The 17128-nt window shown below is 51.7% G+C and overlaps 1 protein-coding gene across 1 annotated transcript; it reads left to right on the forward strand.

Moving 5' to 3' along the window:
• Nucleotides 1-55: 55 nt before the first annotated feature.
• TREX2 (three prime repair exonuclease 2) lies at nucleotides 56-3675 on the forward strand. Its single transcript, XM_036305859.1, has 2 exons — nucleotides 56-2021; nucleotides 2646-3675. Exon 2 carries the CDS (start codon nucleotides 2674-2676, stop codon nucleotides 3382-3384), a length of 711 nt encoding a protein of 236 aa, XP_036161752.1. The 5' UTR covers nucleotides 56-2021; nucleotides 2646-2673; the 3' UTR covers nucleotides 3385-3675.
• Nucleotides 3676-17128: the final 13453 nt, after the last annotated feature.

Here is a 17128-nt window from a genome sequence, read left to right on the forward strand (position 1 = left end):
GGGTGGGGGGCGGGAAGGGGCAGAGGTTGGGGGGGGTGGGGCAATGTGAGCTGAAGAAAAAGGAAACCGTAGGTTAGAAGAAATTGCCTCTCGCCTGCTTTTTGCTTCTATGGCTCTGCGTGATGGCCTCCTTCCTTCTTTCCCTCTGCTGTGTGGCCTGTGGTGCCTGCTGCCCAGTCCTCCCTTCACATCCTGGTGGTTCCGGGGCCTGGGCCACACCTGCCATGTGCCACCTGCTGTCCTGGGGGGCCTGGGCCCTGCCCCACTCCTTCCTCGCCTGCATGGGCACGAGTAGCTCCTGTTGCTTCACTGTATCCCCTGCCACACTTGGTGATGCCAAGTGCTGGAAGTCTCCACGTTGCCATGACATCTGACCACCTATGACCATAGTCTGCCCCCTGCCCAGCTGCAGCCTCTCCTGTGATCAGTCTCAGGGTCCTCTGTGAGGGCTTCTTGCAGTCCCTCCCCCCCCCACCCCCCCGTCCCTTGCACCCAGTACATCGGGGATCCAGCGGAACCGGCCCATGTTCCCTCTTCCCTCCTCCCCAAGGCGCCTGGTACCAGCCAGGGGAATTCTTGCTGGTGACCTGACTGGTTGTCCAGGAAGCTGTTCTCTGGGCTTTTCAGGGTAACCCAGTATCTTCCTGAGCAGTGTGCCTGTCACAGCCACCTCCCTCCCTCCTAGCACAAGAACAGGCACAACTGGTGGGGCCCTGTCTCCGTCAGGCCTAAGCGGGGGGCCTCCCTCTAAACACTCGCCACCAGCCTCACTGGCACTTCCTCTGCCCCGTTCCCTGCATCTGCACCTTTGCTTCCCCAAGTCTCCTGTGGGTGCTGCAAAGCGGAGGCTCCCAGGAGCTGGGCGCCAGGCCGCCTCTTGCTCAAGCTGCCTCCTCCCCGAACCCCGGTTGCCTGCCTGGGGCATCTCCTACACGGTTATAGTGGGAGGTTGGAGGACAAGCAGGCCCAAGGTCACTGCCTAGGTGAGCCAACAACTTTACAGGCCAACTGCTGGCACATCTTGCTCGAGAACGAGGTTCTCGGATGATGCCACCTGCTTCCTGGACCAGGGATGGCCTTGCCACCTCCGCCGCCTCCTATCTTAACTGTGCCCTTCACCCTTGGCCGAACCTGGTGGGCTAGGAAGGCCCTGGAGCCCAGGGGCTGAGGGGCTGGGCTTCACCCCTGCTCCCGTGGTCCTGAGGCTGTTGGTGCTGTTGGGACAGCCTGCTACTCTGCCCCTCACATCACTCCTTCAGAGGGGAAGGATTGGCTCAGCCGAAACCCACATGGCTCAAAGGGCCTGCCTTGTGCCTCACCATAACCCGGAAGCCCCTGCTACAGGCGCCTTAGATATTGTGAGTCATTGTACCCATGAGGCAGATACCATTTCCTCTTCCTGGCCCCAAGGTGGTTGAGCTGCCCCAGTCACGGAGGTGCTACTAAGGCCCCATCCTTAGAGTGCACCCTTACCCTTCATGGCCGAATAAGGTGTGTGCGGGTGCTTCTTTCCAACTCCAAGGTCACTGTCCTCACAAGGGGCAGCCTGGTCCTCTGTGACAAGGGGACTGTGCCCTGGATAGGGGGCCTCGTGCCTCTGTGAGAGGGGCCTCAGCGTGGGGCTGGGCATCGAACCCAGGTAGGCCAGGCCCAGCTCCTGCGGCCTGGCCGGCTCAGACTTGCAGACACGGCTGGGCGGGAGGCTCGCGCTTCCTCCTTGTGCCTGTGACGACACGTCCTCAGCCCATGACGCATGGGCTGGTCGAGATTCTGCTTTGGGAACCTGCTTCCCGATCTGTAAACACGGGCGGGCGTGTATCTGGTGGCTGTGAGCGAGTAAGAGGATGGCGAGCCGGCCACACAGGTCCTACGGCCTCAGGCCTCCTTGTTGCCCAACAGGCGGCTGAGGGCGGGCCACGGCTGCTCATTAAAGGGCACTGATTAAAGGCCGCCTGGAGCAGCCTGTGTGCAGGAGACAGGTGCCCAGCAGCCCAGGAAGCCAGCCACAGCGTCCGCCCCAGGTAAGCCAGCGTGGCTGGGTTGGCGAGGACAGCCACTGAGAGCCCGGAGGCAGGTGGAAGCCAGGTTGGGGCCAGCGCCTGAGTGCCAGGGAGGCTGGGGATGACTGAGGCTTGCCCAGGTGCCTGCTTCCTGGCAGCTGACCCTAGGGGTGCACACCTGGGCTGCTATGCCTGAGGCTCCTGGCCATGGTGTCTCAGTGAAGATACCATCCTGGGCTGTGCCTCCCACATCGCTGATGACATGGACCTGAAGGCAGGAGGCAGAGGCCTCTGGTTACATCAGGCCTTTCTTTTGCTCTTTACTACTTGGTAGTGGGGATGGCCAGGGAAGGACTAGGGGCAAGAATGGAGGGGGTGATGAGCCCCTGGCAGGCCTCATCCTGGTCAGAAGTGACAGTCCCTGGTCCCTGGGTCCAAGCTCGGGAGGCCCCTTAGCAGGCTCCCTGAATGTGGGCCTTAGAAATTGCCCCTAAAGCCTCAAGTCGTACCGAGTGGAGTGTGGGTGGTACGAAGGAGACCCAGAGGGGCTGGAGCCTTGGCCACTGGGACATCTGCAGGTCGCTGGGCCCAGGCATCCCCATCTCTGGCCCTCAGGTTTTGTGCCTCTTGCTCTGGCAACTTTAGGTATCGCTGTCCCTGTGCGAACGTCACCATGTCTGAGGTTCCCCGGGCTGAGACCTTTGTCTTCCTGGACCTGGAAGCCACTGGGCTCCCCAATGTGGACCCCGAGATTGCTGAGATATCCCTGTTCGCCGTCCACCGCTCCTCTCTGGAGAATGCAGAGCGCGATGAGGCTGGCACCCCTGTGCTGCCCCGTGTCCTTGACAAGCTCACGCTGTGCATGTGCCCGGAGCGCCCCTTCACCTCCAAGGCCAGCGAGATCACGGGCCTGAGCAGCGAGGGCCTGGCTCAGTGCCGGAAGGCCAGCTTTGACGAGGCCGTTGTGCGGACGCTACAGGCCTTCCTCAGCCGCCAGGAGGGCCCCATCTGCCTCGTGGCTCACAACGGCTTTGATTATGACTTCCCCTTGCTGTGCACGGAGCTGCAGCGCCTAGGTGCCCACCTGCCGCGGGATACCACCTGCCTGGATACGCTGCCAGCACTGCGGGGCCTGGACCGTGCCCACAGCCATGGCACCCGGGCCCAGGGCTGCAAGGGCTACAGTCTGGGCAGCCTCTTTCGCCGCTACTTCCAGGCAGAGCCGAGCGCGGCCCACTCGGCCGAGGGAGATGTGCATACGCTGCTCATGGTCTTTTTGCACCGCGCGGCAGAGCTGCTCACCTGGGCTGACGAGCAGGCCCGCAGCTGGGCTCACATCCAGCCCATGTACACGCCGCCCGATAGCCCGAGCCTGGAGGACTGAGTGCCAGGGGCCCCTTCACATCACCACCCAGGGGGGCAAGGTCCGCTTCCTGCACCACAAGCAGCACCAGCATTGACCATCCAGCCCCACTGAGGTCTGGAGCAGGCACTGGACCACTACCTCTCTCCCTGGCCCTATCCTCAGCTGGGCATCTTCTTAGCTGGGCACTTGCCAGGCCTTCCCTGGGTGTTGGCCTACCCAGCCCCCAGCCTCACCCCCATCCCGCTGGAGTTTGCCACTTCGGGCTCCCACCCTTCACCCTGCCTTACAATAAACATTACCAACTGTTCACCAGCTGATTTTCTGCTCACCTCCTCCCCCCCATGTCCTGCCCAGAGGGCCAGGCAGGGAGCCCAGTCAGGGTCCAGGGGGCAGCCCCACAGGTCTGGCCCCTTGTGGCCTCTCCCTGCAGGGAGCTCAGGGCTGGGGCTGGGGTGGGATGGGAAAGACGTGAGTGCTCACAGGCTGTGGGCCCCGAGCCACCGGCCTCCTCCTTGCATTGTCACCTCAGAGGCCCAAGAAATGAGTGAACAGGGACTTAGGGACATCTGCTGTGGCCCCAAGGAAGAAAGAGCTGCCGCCCCAGCCCCCAAGGAGCTCCGGCTTCTCCAGGAGGAGGAGGAGCGGGGGCGGAGCCCACCGGGGCAAAGCTCAGCTCCAGCATTTGCCAGCTCCTCCCTCTCCGGGAGCCCCTGCAGGATGGAATGATATGATAGGCTGGTAGACTAATGAAGTGCCTGGCAGGATGGGGTGCTGGGTAGGAAGGGAGGCACCCACAGCCACACGCAGGCACATACATGCAAAGGGCCCACTGGAGTGTACGGGGTGAGGGGGATAATGGAGGCTCTAGGCTGCGCCCAGAGGCAGTCTGGGCTGCAGAGCTGACCTGAGGCGTATAGAAGAGGCGGGGTAGCCGGTGCAGTGAGGGCGACACCTAGGAGTCCGTCCTGGGCCCCGTATCCCTCATGGCAAGGCCTGAGGAGGACCTAGAAGCTGCTCTGTGGGGAGGGCAGCTGCTTTGGCTGGGCTTCTTGGGGAGCCAGCTAACCTGCTTCTGGGGGCCCCGCCTGTGTCACCAAACAATGGGGCAAGGCACAGAAGGGATATCCAAGAGACAGGGAGAACAGGTGAGCAGGAGTGGGGTGGCCACGCCCAAGAATGACTCGTATGAGCAGAACCTTGAGTCTTGATCCAGCTGGGCCCGTTTGGGGAACCCTAAGTAGGTCAAAGTGACTAGAGCCACTACAATGTGCAAGTTGGCAGAATGGTGAGGCCAGACCACGGGCAGTGGCCATGTCAGGTCATCCTCATTCACTGGGCCAGAGGGTCTGGACTGACCCTGAGGGCAATGGGGAGTCACAGAGGGTTGTAAGCAGAAGGGGGGCAGGATCTGGTTTCTGTTTTTAAAATACCTCTCAGACTGCTATGTGGAGAAGGAGAGCGAGCCTGGAGGGGGAGGACGGCTACTGAGGGAGAAAGAAGCAGCCTGGACGGTGTGGCTCAGTGGTTGAATGTCGACCTATGAACCAGAAGGTCATGGTTGGATCCCCCGGTCAGGTCACATGCCCAGGCTACAGGCTCAATCCCCAGTGTGAGGTGTGCAGGAGGCGGCCAGTCAATGATTCTCTCTCATCATTGATGTTCCTCTCTCCCTTCCCTCTCCCTTCCTCTCTATAAAAAAATATTTTTTAAAAAAAGTGCCCTAGCTGGTTTGGCTCAGCTGATAGAGCGTTGGCTTGCAAAATGAAGGGTCCCAGGTTCAATTCCGGTCAAGGGCACATGCCCGGGTTGTGGGCTCAATCCCCAGTGTGGGGTGTGCAGGAGGCAGCCAATCCATGATTCTCTCTCATCATGGATGTTTCTATCTCTCCCTCTTCTTCCTCTCTGAAATCCATAAAAATATATTTTTAAAAATCTCAGACACTTCATAAAAAAGAAAAAAAAAGAAGTAAAGGGGTTGGGGCCTAGCCAAAGACAGAATGGAAGGGGTGGGAAGGGTGTGAGATAAGGGAAAGACGGGCAGGGGCTAGTTTGGGAATGTGGCCATTACACTGCGGAGCTCCCTGAGAAGGGCTAGTTGGCTCCCTGCCTCAGGAGAGCACCCACCTGGGAGGCACCACAAGGCCAGGCCGGGGTGGGGCCTCAGGTCAGTTGCCTGTACCAGGCAGGAACTGAAAGAATTGGGGCACCACGAGGATCTAGGCAGCCAGGGCTCCTCAGATCTGCTGGTACCCTAGCAGAGCTGAGTCCCCTTTATTTGGCTGGCCAGGCTCTGGGCCACTGACTCACGAAGTGGGTGATGCCAAGAGGGTCCCTTCACACTCAGCAGGTAAGCCAGGAGGGGCTGGACTCCAGGCCCTGGGGAGCAGGTCGACACCCCAATTCATGGCCACTGCCGTCGTCCCAGAGTAGTGTCTGGTTCGGTGCCCTCTCATCTTTGGCAGGTCCGGGTGCCTTTCTCTTACCGCTCTGGGCTCTCCTGACCTCATGGTAGCTTGGCTGTGGGTGCCCTCTCCGAGCCCATGCTTGAACTGGCTTGTTGCCTTTTGTACTGTATGTATAGGCTGGGGCCTGCCTTACTGCTGCCTGGAAGCAGTGATATGCTGATGAATGGGTGCCAGCAGCTTTCCAGGAAAGTAAATGTAAACCATCTATCTATTATCTATCTACTAGTATCTATCTATCTATCTATCTATCTATCATCTATCTATCTATCTATCTATCTATCTATCTATCTATCTATCATCTATCTATCTATCTATCATCTCTCCTTCATATTTTTTAAAGGAATGTTTCATTTTATTTTTTTGTTAACCCTCACCCATGGATATTTTTCCATTGATTTTTAGAGAGAGTGGAACGGAGGAGGAGAGACAGAGAGAGAGAAACATTGACGTGAGAGAGGCACATTGATTGGTTGCCTACCGCACGCACCCGGACCAGGGTTGAGATGGAGCCTGTAACCAAGGTACCTGCCCTTGACCAGACTCGAACCTGGGATCCTTCAGTCCATGGGCTGATGCTCTATCCACTGAGCCAGACTGGCTAGGGCAGTGGTTCTCAACCTTCTGGCCCTTTAAATACAGTTCCTCATGTTGTGACCCAACCATAAAATTATTTTCGTTGCTACTTCATAACTGTCATGTTGCTACTGTTATGAATCATAATGTAAATATCTGATATGCAGGATGGTCTTAGGCGACCCCTGTGAAAGGGTCGTTCAACCGCCAAAGAGGTCGCGACCCACAGGTTGAGAACCATTGGACTAGGGCCTCTCCTTCATCTTTAATATTTATTATAAATTTTACTGGTGTAGAGGATATGAGCACACAATTTACACATAATGAAATCTCCAATATATGTAAAATATACAATCACATACACAATACACTATAAATTTCATATGGCCAGTTGATTCTCACACAACCCCTTTGTTAACTTTTGCCAAACTCTTGTATCTGTACCCCACCCATGATTGCAACTGATGAATGAACGTGGTTCCCACTACAATGTTGGTTGATATTTTCATTTGTCTTAGTAAGATGAAAGTGAAACAACAAAGATATATGTCAGAACTTCACACATTCGTTGGTGACATAAGTGACTCCTTTGCTGAATTGGATAACACTTTGTGATATTAGAAAATTTCTTTCTTTTCTTTCTTTTTCTTTTTTCTTTTTTTGCTATTCACAGTGGAATGACTACAGACTCAAGTGTACGTAATCAACCAAACAATAATAGTTTACACTCTGATTTGTAGTGTGTGCTGATTCCTATGGTGTAAACACTTCCACCAGGCCAATTTCAGGCTGCACATGATGTCAGTGAATGTGAAGTTGGGAAGAGATTTCCAGTAGCACACTGCAACATAGATTCCCACCAAACGAATACGATAGGTTACAGTAAAATGTGGTGAAATAAGACATGAGTTTTGATTATCTCCTTCACTTTTAATATAATTTAAATGGAAATTATAAAATTTAATTTTTAATAATGGTGGAGTGTAACTCTCAAAATCCCTGAATATTTAACATCTATTAGGATAGCCAAAATACAAAAGACTGACCATACAAACCGGTGGTGATGTGGGGGAACTGGAACTCTCAAACACTGCTGGGATGTAAGATGCTGCAATCACTTTGGAAAAGTTTGACTGTGTCTTAAAATATTAAACATGCATCTACCATGACCCAAAGATTCCAGGGGTACTTATTTACCCAAGAGAAATGAATGAATGTGTCCATACAAGGACTTGTACACCACTGTTCCTGGAAGCTTTATGAATAGCTAGAGGCCCGGTGCACGAATTTGTGCATGGGTGGGGGGGTCCCTCGGCCTGGCCAGCAAATGAGGCCTATGGGGGCGGGGGGCCAGAGGGAGGGAGGGGCCATGGGGAGGGGCCATGGGAGATGGGAGGTTGGCTGGCCGGGTGGCAGGTGGGGGGGCGGTTAGGGGCCTCGGGAGGTTGGCGGTGGGAGTGCACTGACCACCAGGGGGAAGCTCCTGTGTTGAGCGTCTGCCCCCTGGTGGTCAGTGCACGTCATAGCAACTGGTCGGTCGTTCCCGTTGTTTGGTTGTAACGGTTGCTTAGGCTTTTATATATATAGATAGCCCCAGACCAGGAATGACCCAAATGTTCCTCAGTGGGTGAGCTGTGGGACAAACTGAGGCACACCCACACCAGGGACTCAGCTGAGCTCTGAGATACACAGCAGTTGGGGTGGGGGGTGGGGAGGGCCTGGGACTCATAGTCATTATTCTGGGTGACAGGTGCCAGACCCAAAGAACCAATTCTACTGCTGCAGCTCACCCTGGTCAGCCACCTGTCTCTCGTCACAATGCATCACTGGCTGCTAAGCCGCATCAGTGTCTACCAATGGGGAAGTGGCTGTGATCAGGAGAATACTTGGGGGATATCTGACCCAAGCCGATTGAAACCAGAATTATTCCTCAGAGGGTGAGTGCCAAAGTAGCAGGGCCAGGAGCATCTCCAGGTCTTCCTTGTGCAGGAGGCAATGTGAGGAGGACCAAATCCAAACCAGGCCGTGCAGGAACCTGGAGCAGAAGCTGGAGACATGGAATGGGCTGGCCCGCCTGCGTTCTTGTCTTGCAGAAATGACTGGGTGTTGGTGTTTGCAGTAACCAATGCCTGGCGCGAGCGTCTGAAGTTTCACATCAGAGACTTCCATCCCCTAAGAGAGGCTTGGGCTTGGGTTCATGTACACGTGCACCCAGCATTCACAAAAAACACTCACTCGCAACTCCCCACTTTCCCCACCACTCTCACCATGTATCCCCATTCACACACACACACACGCACACACACCGCACGCTTGCTCCCCCTCCCCCCATATTACATGCACTTAGTCACACACACTCACTTATGATTTTGCATAAATGGTATCTTGTTAGACTCTGCTTTTTTATTTTATTTTTTAAAATATGCTTTTATTGATTTTTAGAGAGAGAGAGAGAGAGAGGAAGGGAGAGGGATAGTAGGATAGAAACCTCACTGAGAGAGAAACTTCATTGATCAGTTGCCTCCTGCACGCATCCCCATTGGGGATCCAGCCTGCAACCTGGGCAAGTGCCCTGACTGGGAGTCGAACCCATGACCTCTGGGTTTCTGAGTCACGCTCAACCACCAAGCCACATCAGCTGGGCTAGACTCTGCTTTTGAAAAAATGATGAGCACCTTTGTTATTGCAGAGTCTATAAAGTCCATTTCCTCGAGGCGTTCAAGTGCATTGCCATAATCCTTTCATTTCTTCACTATTTGCAGGGTTATCTCCTTTGCCATTTATATATTCCATTGGTCTTTTCCAAGAAAAACCCCAAGATTTTGATTTCTTCTTTTATTTTTTGCTTCACTAACTTTAGTCTTTATCTTTATTAAGTCCATTTTTTTCTTTTGATTTACTTTTTATTCTTTTTTTTCTAATTTCCTAAGAGGAAGTCTAACCTCCTTTGCCATCTTTCATCTTGAATAACTAAAGCGCTCTAAGCCCTTGACTTTCCGGTGTCCCGCAGTCTTGCTAGTTAACATCCCTCTTTGCTTCGTATCAGGGAAGATTTTTATTTTGTCTTTTTAATTTTTTTAAAATATATTTTTATTGATTTCAGAGAGGAAGGGAGAGGGAGAGAGAGATAGAAATATCAATGATGAGAGAGAATGATTGATCGGCTGCCTCCTACATGCCCCTACTGGGGATCGAGGCTGCAACCCACCAGGCATGTGCCCTGACCACAGAATCGAACTGTGATCTCTTGGTTCATAGCTCCGATGCTCAACCACTGAGACAAGCCAGCCAGGCTTAATTTCACTTTTCATTTCCTCATCAACCTAATGCTTGTGTAGTACAGTTTATCTTAATTTCTGAGTCATTAAAACTTTGTGGTCATCTTTTATTATGTATTTCTAATTGTATTGGCTAATGATCTGAGCACGTATTGCTTAAGGTTGTTTGGGGCTGGATGACTTTTCTAGGGGGCACAATTTTATAACATTGTATTAAAATAGCCCATTATAATTGCATTTTATTGAGGTCTTCCTGCACATCTAGGAGTTTTTCTCTATGCAGTTAGTTGCTGTGTGTTCATGTTTTTAGCTTCATGACTGGATCAGGTAGGGGTCTCCTGAAAAACAGAACCAGTAGGCTGATAGATAAGGAATAACCTCTCATGCTTGTGGGGGCTGGAAGTCCAAAATCTGCTAGGTGGGCCAGTGGGCTGGAGAATCAGGGAAGAGTTGTGTGTTTAAACATTTTTTTAAAATATATTTTTAAAACCCTCATCCAAGAAGATTTTTTCCATTGACTTATTTTTTTATATATATTTTTATTGATTTCAGAGAGGAAGGGAGAGAGAATCATTGGTTGGCTGCCTCCTATATTCCCCACACTGGGGATCGAGTGCACAACCCAGCCATGTGCCCTGACCGGGAGCTGAACTGTGACCTCATGGTTCATAGGCCAACACTCTACCACTGCGCCACACCGGCTGGGCTTTCCATGGATTTTAGACAGAGTGGAAGGGAGGGAGTCGGGGGAGAGAGAAACATCAATGGGAGAGAGACACATCTATTGGTTGCCTCCCACATGTGCCCCGACGGGGCTGTGGATCGAACTTGCAACTGAGGTACGTGCCATTAACTGGGAATCGAAATCGTGACCCTTTGGATCCTCAGGCCGATGCTCTAACCACTGAGCTAAACCATCCAGGGCAAGATTTGCATGTTTGAATCCATAGGCCATCTGGAGGCAGAATTTCTTCCTCTTCCATGATCTGTCTTTTTCTCTCGAGGCCTTCAGTGGATTGGGCGCAGCCCACCCACATATGGAGGGTGATCTGCTTTACTCAAAGTTGACTGATTTCAATGTTAAACTCATTTATAAAATCCCTTCACAGCAACATCTAAGCTGATATTTGCCCCAAATCTGGGTACCCCAGTTGAGCTGAGCCAAGGTGATGTGGACAAAGAACCAGCACAATGACTATCACCTGGTCTTAGTTCTCTGAGACCAAGCATGTCAAACTCAAAGGCTAACACGGGCCAAATAAACAAGGTTGAAGTGTATGTGGCCGCAAAAAATAAAAGCTTCAATTTTCATAGAAATGTAGGTTATTTAGATAGAGACATGCTGAATACATAGGGCTGAAATAAATGAGTCATCGTTAACATATAATAGTAGAACATTTTAATAAAAATTAATATTTTCCTTGAACGTTAACTTACCAGACACTGAATAACTGCATAAATTAATAAGTGTAACACAAATAAACCTATTTTTCTTGTTCTCCAAAAGCGAAATATTTCCTGTTGCGCACACCAAACAAGTCAGTCCAGACCAATGACGTGGCCATCGGCTGCTAAAATATTCGCTGCTGGCATTAGTGGAGAGAAATGGTGCGCCTGCGCGTAAGACACGTAAGGGAAATGAATGCAACAGGATTATAGTACTCAGTCATTAGTGAACGTTGTAGTTCGTTATTAATAATTAAGTATAACAGGATATTGTAAAAATGAAGTTATGAAATTTTTATTAAAACCTTTCTTACATACCTTTACATTGGCTGGGCCGCACAAATATTCGTTGTGGGCTGCATGCAGCCCGTGGGCCGCGAGTTTGACATGCTTGCTCTAGAGACTTTATGTCATTGCTTAATATCTAGGAATCCTGTATCCTTGCCTCAGGCCTCAGATCCACAGCCTCCCACTGAGGCCCCTCCCCCTAGACCCTGCCCACCCAGAGTCCTCTCCACAAATGTGGAAAGGAAAGCAAACAGCTTCACTACTGAATAAGCATTCGACAGACCTGCCTCTATGCCCATGTCAGGCGGTCCGCCAAGGAGATCACAGAGCCGGAAGGAGCCCCCAGCCTTTTATCTAGCCAGGCAGATGCTTCTCAAGATACTCATCCCAGCTGGTCGCTTGGCAATCTGGGCGGCCATCTGGGCTTTCTCCCTGCTGCAGGTGGTGGAGCCAGGAGCGGAGCAGGGGTGCCCCCCTTGAGGTTTACATTTCAAAGAGATGCCTCTGGGCCTTTAAGAAAACCCTTCCTGCCTGGCCCGGCTGGCCGTGGCTCAGTGGTTGAGCATCAACCCAGGAACCAACAAATTGAGGTTCTATTCTCAATCAGGGCACATGCCCTAGCTGATCAATGATTCTGTCATCATTGATGTTTCTATCTCTCTCTTCCTCTCCCTTCCTCTCTGAAATCAATAAAAATACATTTTAAAAAAATAAAAAAAAGGAAGACCCTTCCTGAGCTGTAAGGCTGGCAGGAGGCTTGTCGCTGTGGACTGCAAAGTTCCACAAGCCAGGCCAGTGGGCCCAGGGGGCCGAGCTGGGACAAAAGGCTGCGGACGTCCCCAGCCCTCGGGTCTGCAGTGTACATGCCGTAGGGGACAGTCTCTGCTGAATGGAGGGCTCAGCTTCCTGAGTGAGGCCTCTCCAGTGTCCCAAGTGGATTGTGCTCTCTGCAGCAGGCTTCCCTGCATCTTCCCGCCTCTTCTCACTGCCACCACCCTGGACAAAACCAGTGCCCCCGTGGAGTGCTCTTGGCAAGTCTGCTGATAAGTGTTCCTGGGGTTGGCATCTTTAGAAAAGTCAATGCCATCACCGGAAGTGGTGAGCAGACACCACCCACATGGGCTGTTCTATGGGATGAATGGAGGGTCTGGAGCCCTGAGAGGCAGGGACCGGACCAGGAAGAAAATTTGGGAAGGTCAGGGTGAGGTGTGAGCAGCCGGAGGGCCAGCCTTTCAGAATGATGGCGGGTCCCAGTGGTTGGGAAGGACCGGCCAAAGGGCCAGGCAGAAGGGCAGCGTGAGGAGGCAGGAATACACCGGGCAGAGCACAGGCTTTCTAGTCCAGCGGTTCTCAACCTGTGGGTAGTGACCCCTTCGGCGGTCGAATGACCCTTTCACAGGGGTTGCCTAAGACCATCCTGCATATCAGATATTTACATTACAATTCATCACAGTAGCAACATTAGTTATGAAGTAGCAACGAAAATAATTTTATGGTTGGGTCACAACATGAGGAACTGTATTTAAAGGGCCAGAAGGTTGAGAACCACTGTTCTAGTAGGTTCTCCTACTGACAGTTGTCAACCTCTTTGCTCTCTGACCCTGATTGCCAGGTACATCAGCTTGAAAACCTGGGAATCCTGCTCCTGGGGAAAGAGGAGGAAGAGCAAGAACCACTGACTACACCCCACAACGTGTCTGCTCTGCCCAGGCCCCATGGGGGTGGCAAGGAGCATCTAGCAGTCGGGAGGGAGCCTCCACTCTTTTAAAAAATATATTTTTATTGGTTTCAGAGAGGAAGGGAGAGGGAGGGGGAGAGAGAGAGAGAGAGAGAGAGAGAGAGAGAGAGAGAGAAACATCAATGATGAAAGAGAATCATTGATCGGCTGCCTCCTGCAAGCCCCACACTGGGGATTGATCCCCCAGCCAGGGCATGTGCCCTGACTGGGAATAGAACTGTGACCTCCTGGTTCATAGGTGGATGCTCAACCACTGAGCCACGCCGGCGTGGTGCCTCCACTCTTAGTGACATGCACGGACCTTGCCCAGGGAGAGCATGGGTGCTGGGCCCTGGCTCTCTACCCTCCTTGTTTGCCAACCCTGTGACCAGCACAGGTTACCTAACAGGCTGGCCTGAGTTTCCTCATCTGTAAAATGGAGTCAGTGTTGCCAGGAGGCCGGACCACACCTAGGGCCCAGCACCTAGCAGATAGGCAGAGAATGTCAGCTATGATGATGGCTGCCGTTGTTTTGAGCTCTGTACTAACCAGATGCTTGGCATGTACTCTTCTTGTTGTGGCCTCCAAGCCCTACATGGCTGCCTCTGCCCCACTACTCCCATCCCTCCTCCCAGCTCCCTGGGCTCCAGCCACGTGGCCTCAAACACTCCGAGCATGTTCCTGCCTCTACTGGGCTGAATGGGGCTCTCGCTAAAGCTCTGCGCATGTCCTAATCCCTGGACCCTGTGAACGTGACTTTCTTTAGAAAAAGGGTCTCTGCAGATAGAATCACATTAAAGATCTTGTGATGCAGTCTTTGGGGATTACCTGGGTGGCTCCCAAATCCACTAACTTTTCCTCTTCTAAGAGACAGGGCAGAAGGCCACATGAAGACAGAGGTAGAGACTGGAGGAATGTGACCAAAAGCTATGGGTCCCCTGGAACCACCAGAAGCTGCTAATGCCCGGCCAGCGTGGCTCAGTGGTTGAGCTTCGACCTATGAATCAGAAGGTCATGGTTTGATTCCCAGTCAGGGCACATGCCTGGGTTGTGGGCTTGATGCCCAGTGTGGGGCGTGCAGGAAGCAGCCGATCAATGATTCTCTCTCATCATTGATGTTTCTATCTATCTCTCCCTCTCCCTTCCTCTCAGAAATCAATAAAAATATATTTTTAAAAAAATAATGAAGGACCCTCCCCTAGATCCTCCGAAGGGAGCATGGCCCTGCCAACACCTTGATTTTGGACTTCCAGCCCCTAGAGCACTGAGAGACTAAGTATCTGTTGTTTTAAGACACCCAGTTTGTGATGCTTGTTATGGCAGCCCCAGGAACTCAACACACTGCCTCAGGACCTTTGCACTGGCTGTATCCTCCTTCTGGACTGCTCTGTTCCAGACATGCACCCCAATCAGGTCTCTGCTCAATTGTCCCCACCTCTGAGAGAGACCCTCTCTGACCACTGCTTCACCCCGTCCACCACTCCCTTGTTGTATTTTTGCTCCCTGCACGTAGCACTCCTGTCCCTAGAAAGAAGGCTGGCTCAGCACTGGGCCCAGCGCCAGCCCAGGGCCAGCCCAGAGCTCTGCCCCAGTGGGGATTTGTTGACTGAAAACATGAAGGCTCTTTTCATCTTTATCACAAGGAAGAAAACCGAGGCGCCTGGCATCTGACCAAAGAAAGCACTACTGGCCCTGCTCCCAGGTCTCCCCAGCTCTCAGGAGAGTGATCAGCTGAGAACCTAGACGGGGGTCAAAGCTTTTGAAGTTCCCAAGCAGCATTTTTCTTTTGTGAAATCCTTAAAGCTACGATGATGCGATTTGATCTTTGGCTACACCAACATTTGCAAGGAATCATCCCCAAATGGGCAAAGTTGGGAAAATGGGAAAGCCAGTTGGAGTCCCTCTAGTTTGGGGGGAGGGGAGGCAGAGTTGCCTGGAGTGGAAAGAGCTGCGGTGCTGAGGTTCCCTGGACCAGGGCGAGGATCTGTGGCCTCTTAGTGGGGGGTGGCTTTGGACATCTCCTTTCCATCTCTGAGCTCCAGTTTCCTCACTTGTAAACAGGGGTCAGGATAGTACCCACTTCCGGCCCTGAGAACATGCACATAAGTATGCAGAGTGCCGGCACGTGGGGAAGGAGAGTGAATAAGGTTGACCGCCTTTCCTCTTGCTGGCATAGCGCTACCCAGCCTCTGAGGTTTTAGGCATAAAGAGCTGAGGTCCACGGGTAGGAAGCAAGGTGTCAGTATGGCTGGACTCCCTCCGGAGGCTGTAGGGGAGGATCATTCCTCACCTCCTCCAGCATCTGGTGGCCACAGACATTCCTTGGCTTGTGGCCGCATCCCTCCAACCTCTGCCTCCATCTCCACACAACCATTTCCTCCCTGTCCTCTCTTATAAGGATACCAGACATATTGGGTGAAGGGCCCAGCCTACTCCAGGATGACCTCATCTTAACTATTTACATCTGCAAAGATCCTATTTCCAAGATCTTGAGATGAGGTCACAAAGTATTGGGGGTTAGGACTTCAAAATATCTTTTTTGGGGGGAGGCAGAGGTGCATAATTCAATCCATAATACCATGCAATACCCATTCCAACCTTCTTCTCTGGTGATAAGACTCCAATTTTGTTCAGTGCCTCAGTGGGCTTAGCTTCAGTGACAGGTTATGACAGTCTTGTTCTCTGCGTTCCTAGCCTTTCTTACAGGTAAAGGTGGCCATCTGACCCAGTTCTGCCTGAGACTTACGTGAAAGTCTGCTGGGCAAGCTTCTGGGATTCTGTTGCTTTCTTGTTAAACGGGGACAGATACACTTGCCCTTGCCCCTTGCTTCTGTACTTGGATGCATATGTGATGACTGGAGCTTTGGCAACCATTTTGTGATCAAGAGGCAAAACTAAGCTGGTTAGAGAGATACCGATGGTCTCTCTAACCAGTGCCAGCAAGCTACCTCCAGCTTTCTTATGTGAGAAAATTAAACATTATTTAATCCACCATAGTCAGGTTTTCTATTACTTGTGGCCACTTTCCTAATACTCTGTTTGTTGATTCCTCCATTCTATCCCCACAACCTGAGGAGATAACCAAGGTGTCTTCCACCCAAGTGTGCAAGCACTGCACAGCTATCCTTCTCCTGAACCTCGCTTTCCTTTTTCCTCCTTTGTCCTTCTCTCCTCACCCCTTCTCTGCCTACCCGGCTTGCTCTCCATCTACCTCCTTTCACCTCGTTCCCACTAACTAGCCAGAATATGGAAGGAAAGTACATTATATATTATGTGAGGAATATTCTGGAAAAAATACGAACAATTATTTTAATCACTACTTCCTTATTTCAGTTTGATTTTATTTTTTTTGTTAGAAATCTTTGCCGGAAAAAATTTTTAAAAATATTTTTATTGACTTGAGAGATATTTAGATTTTTGTTCCACATATTTATGCATTCATTGCTTGATTCTTGTATGTGCCCTGACTGGGGATTGGACCCTCAACCTTGGCATATCGGGACAATGCTCTGACCAACTGAGCTACCCTGCCAGGGCAAGACAAAAGTTTTTTAAAATTTTTGGAACAGTGATACGTTTTCAGAACAATGAACAAGGGCATCATAGCAACAAATACATGCTCCTGATTGTGAATGGAGGCAAGACATAGGCCTCAGTTGCCCTCACATCCCAGTATGCAGTTAAATGTGCAGCATGTCTCTGGGGAACCAGGACGGCAGGGCAACCAAGGATGATCGAAGCAATAAGATCAAAATCAATAACTGCCGAAACCGGTTTGGCTCAGTGGACAGAGCGTCGGCCTGCAGACTGAAAGGTCCCAGGTTCCATTCTGGTCAAGGGCATGTACCTGGGTTGCGGGCACATCCCCAGTGGGAGATGTGCAGGAGGCAGCTGATCGATGTTTCTCTCTCATCGATGTTTCTAACTTTCTATCTCTCTCTCTTCCTCTCTGTGAAAAATCAATAAAATATATTTTTAAAAAATCAATAACTGAC

This window comes from Myotis myotis, unplaced genomic scaffold, assembly GCF_014108235.1.
Source record: "Myotis myotis isolate mMyoMyo1 unplaced genomic scaffold, mMyoMyo1.p scaffold_m19_p_4, whole genome shotgun sequence".
In the NCBI taxonomy this organism is placed as follows: domain Eukaryota; kingdom Metazoa; phylum Chordata; class Mammalia; order Chiroptera; family Vespertilionidae; genus Myotis; species Myotis myotis.

Coding starts and splice junctions, on each gene's coding strand:
- TREX2 (XM_036305859.1), top strand. CDS start 2,674: ATGTCTGAGGTTCCCCGGGCTGAGACCTTTGTCTTCCTGGACCTGGAA.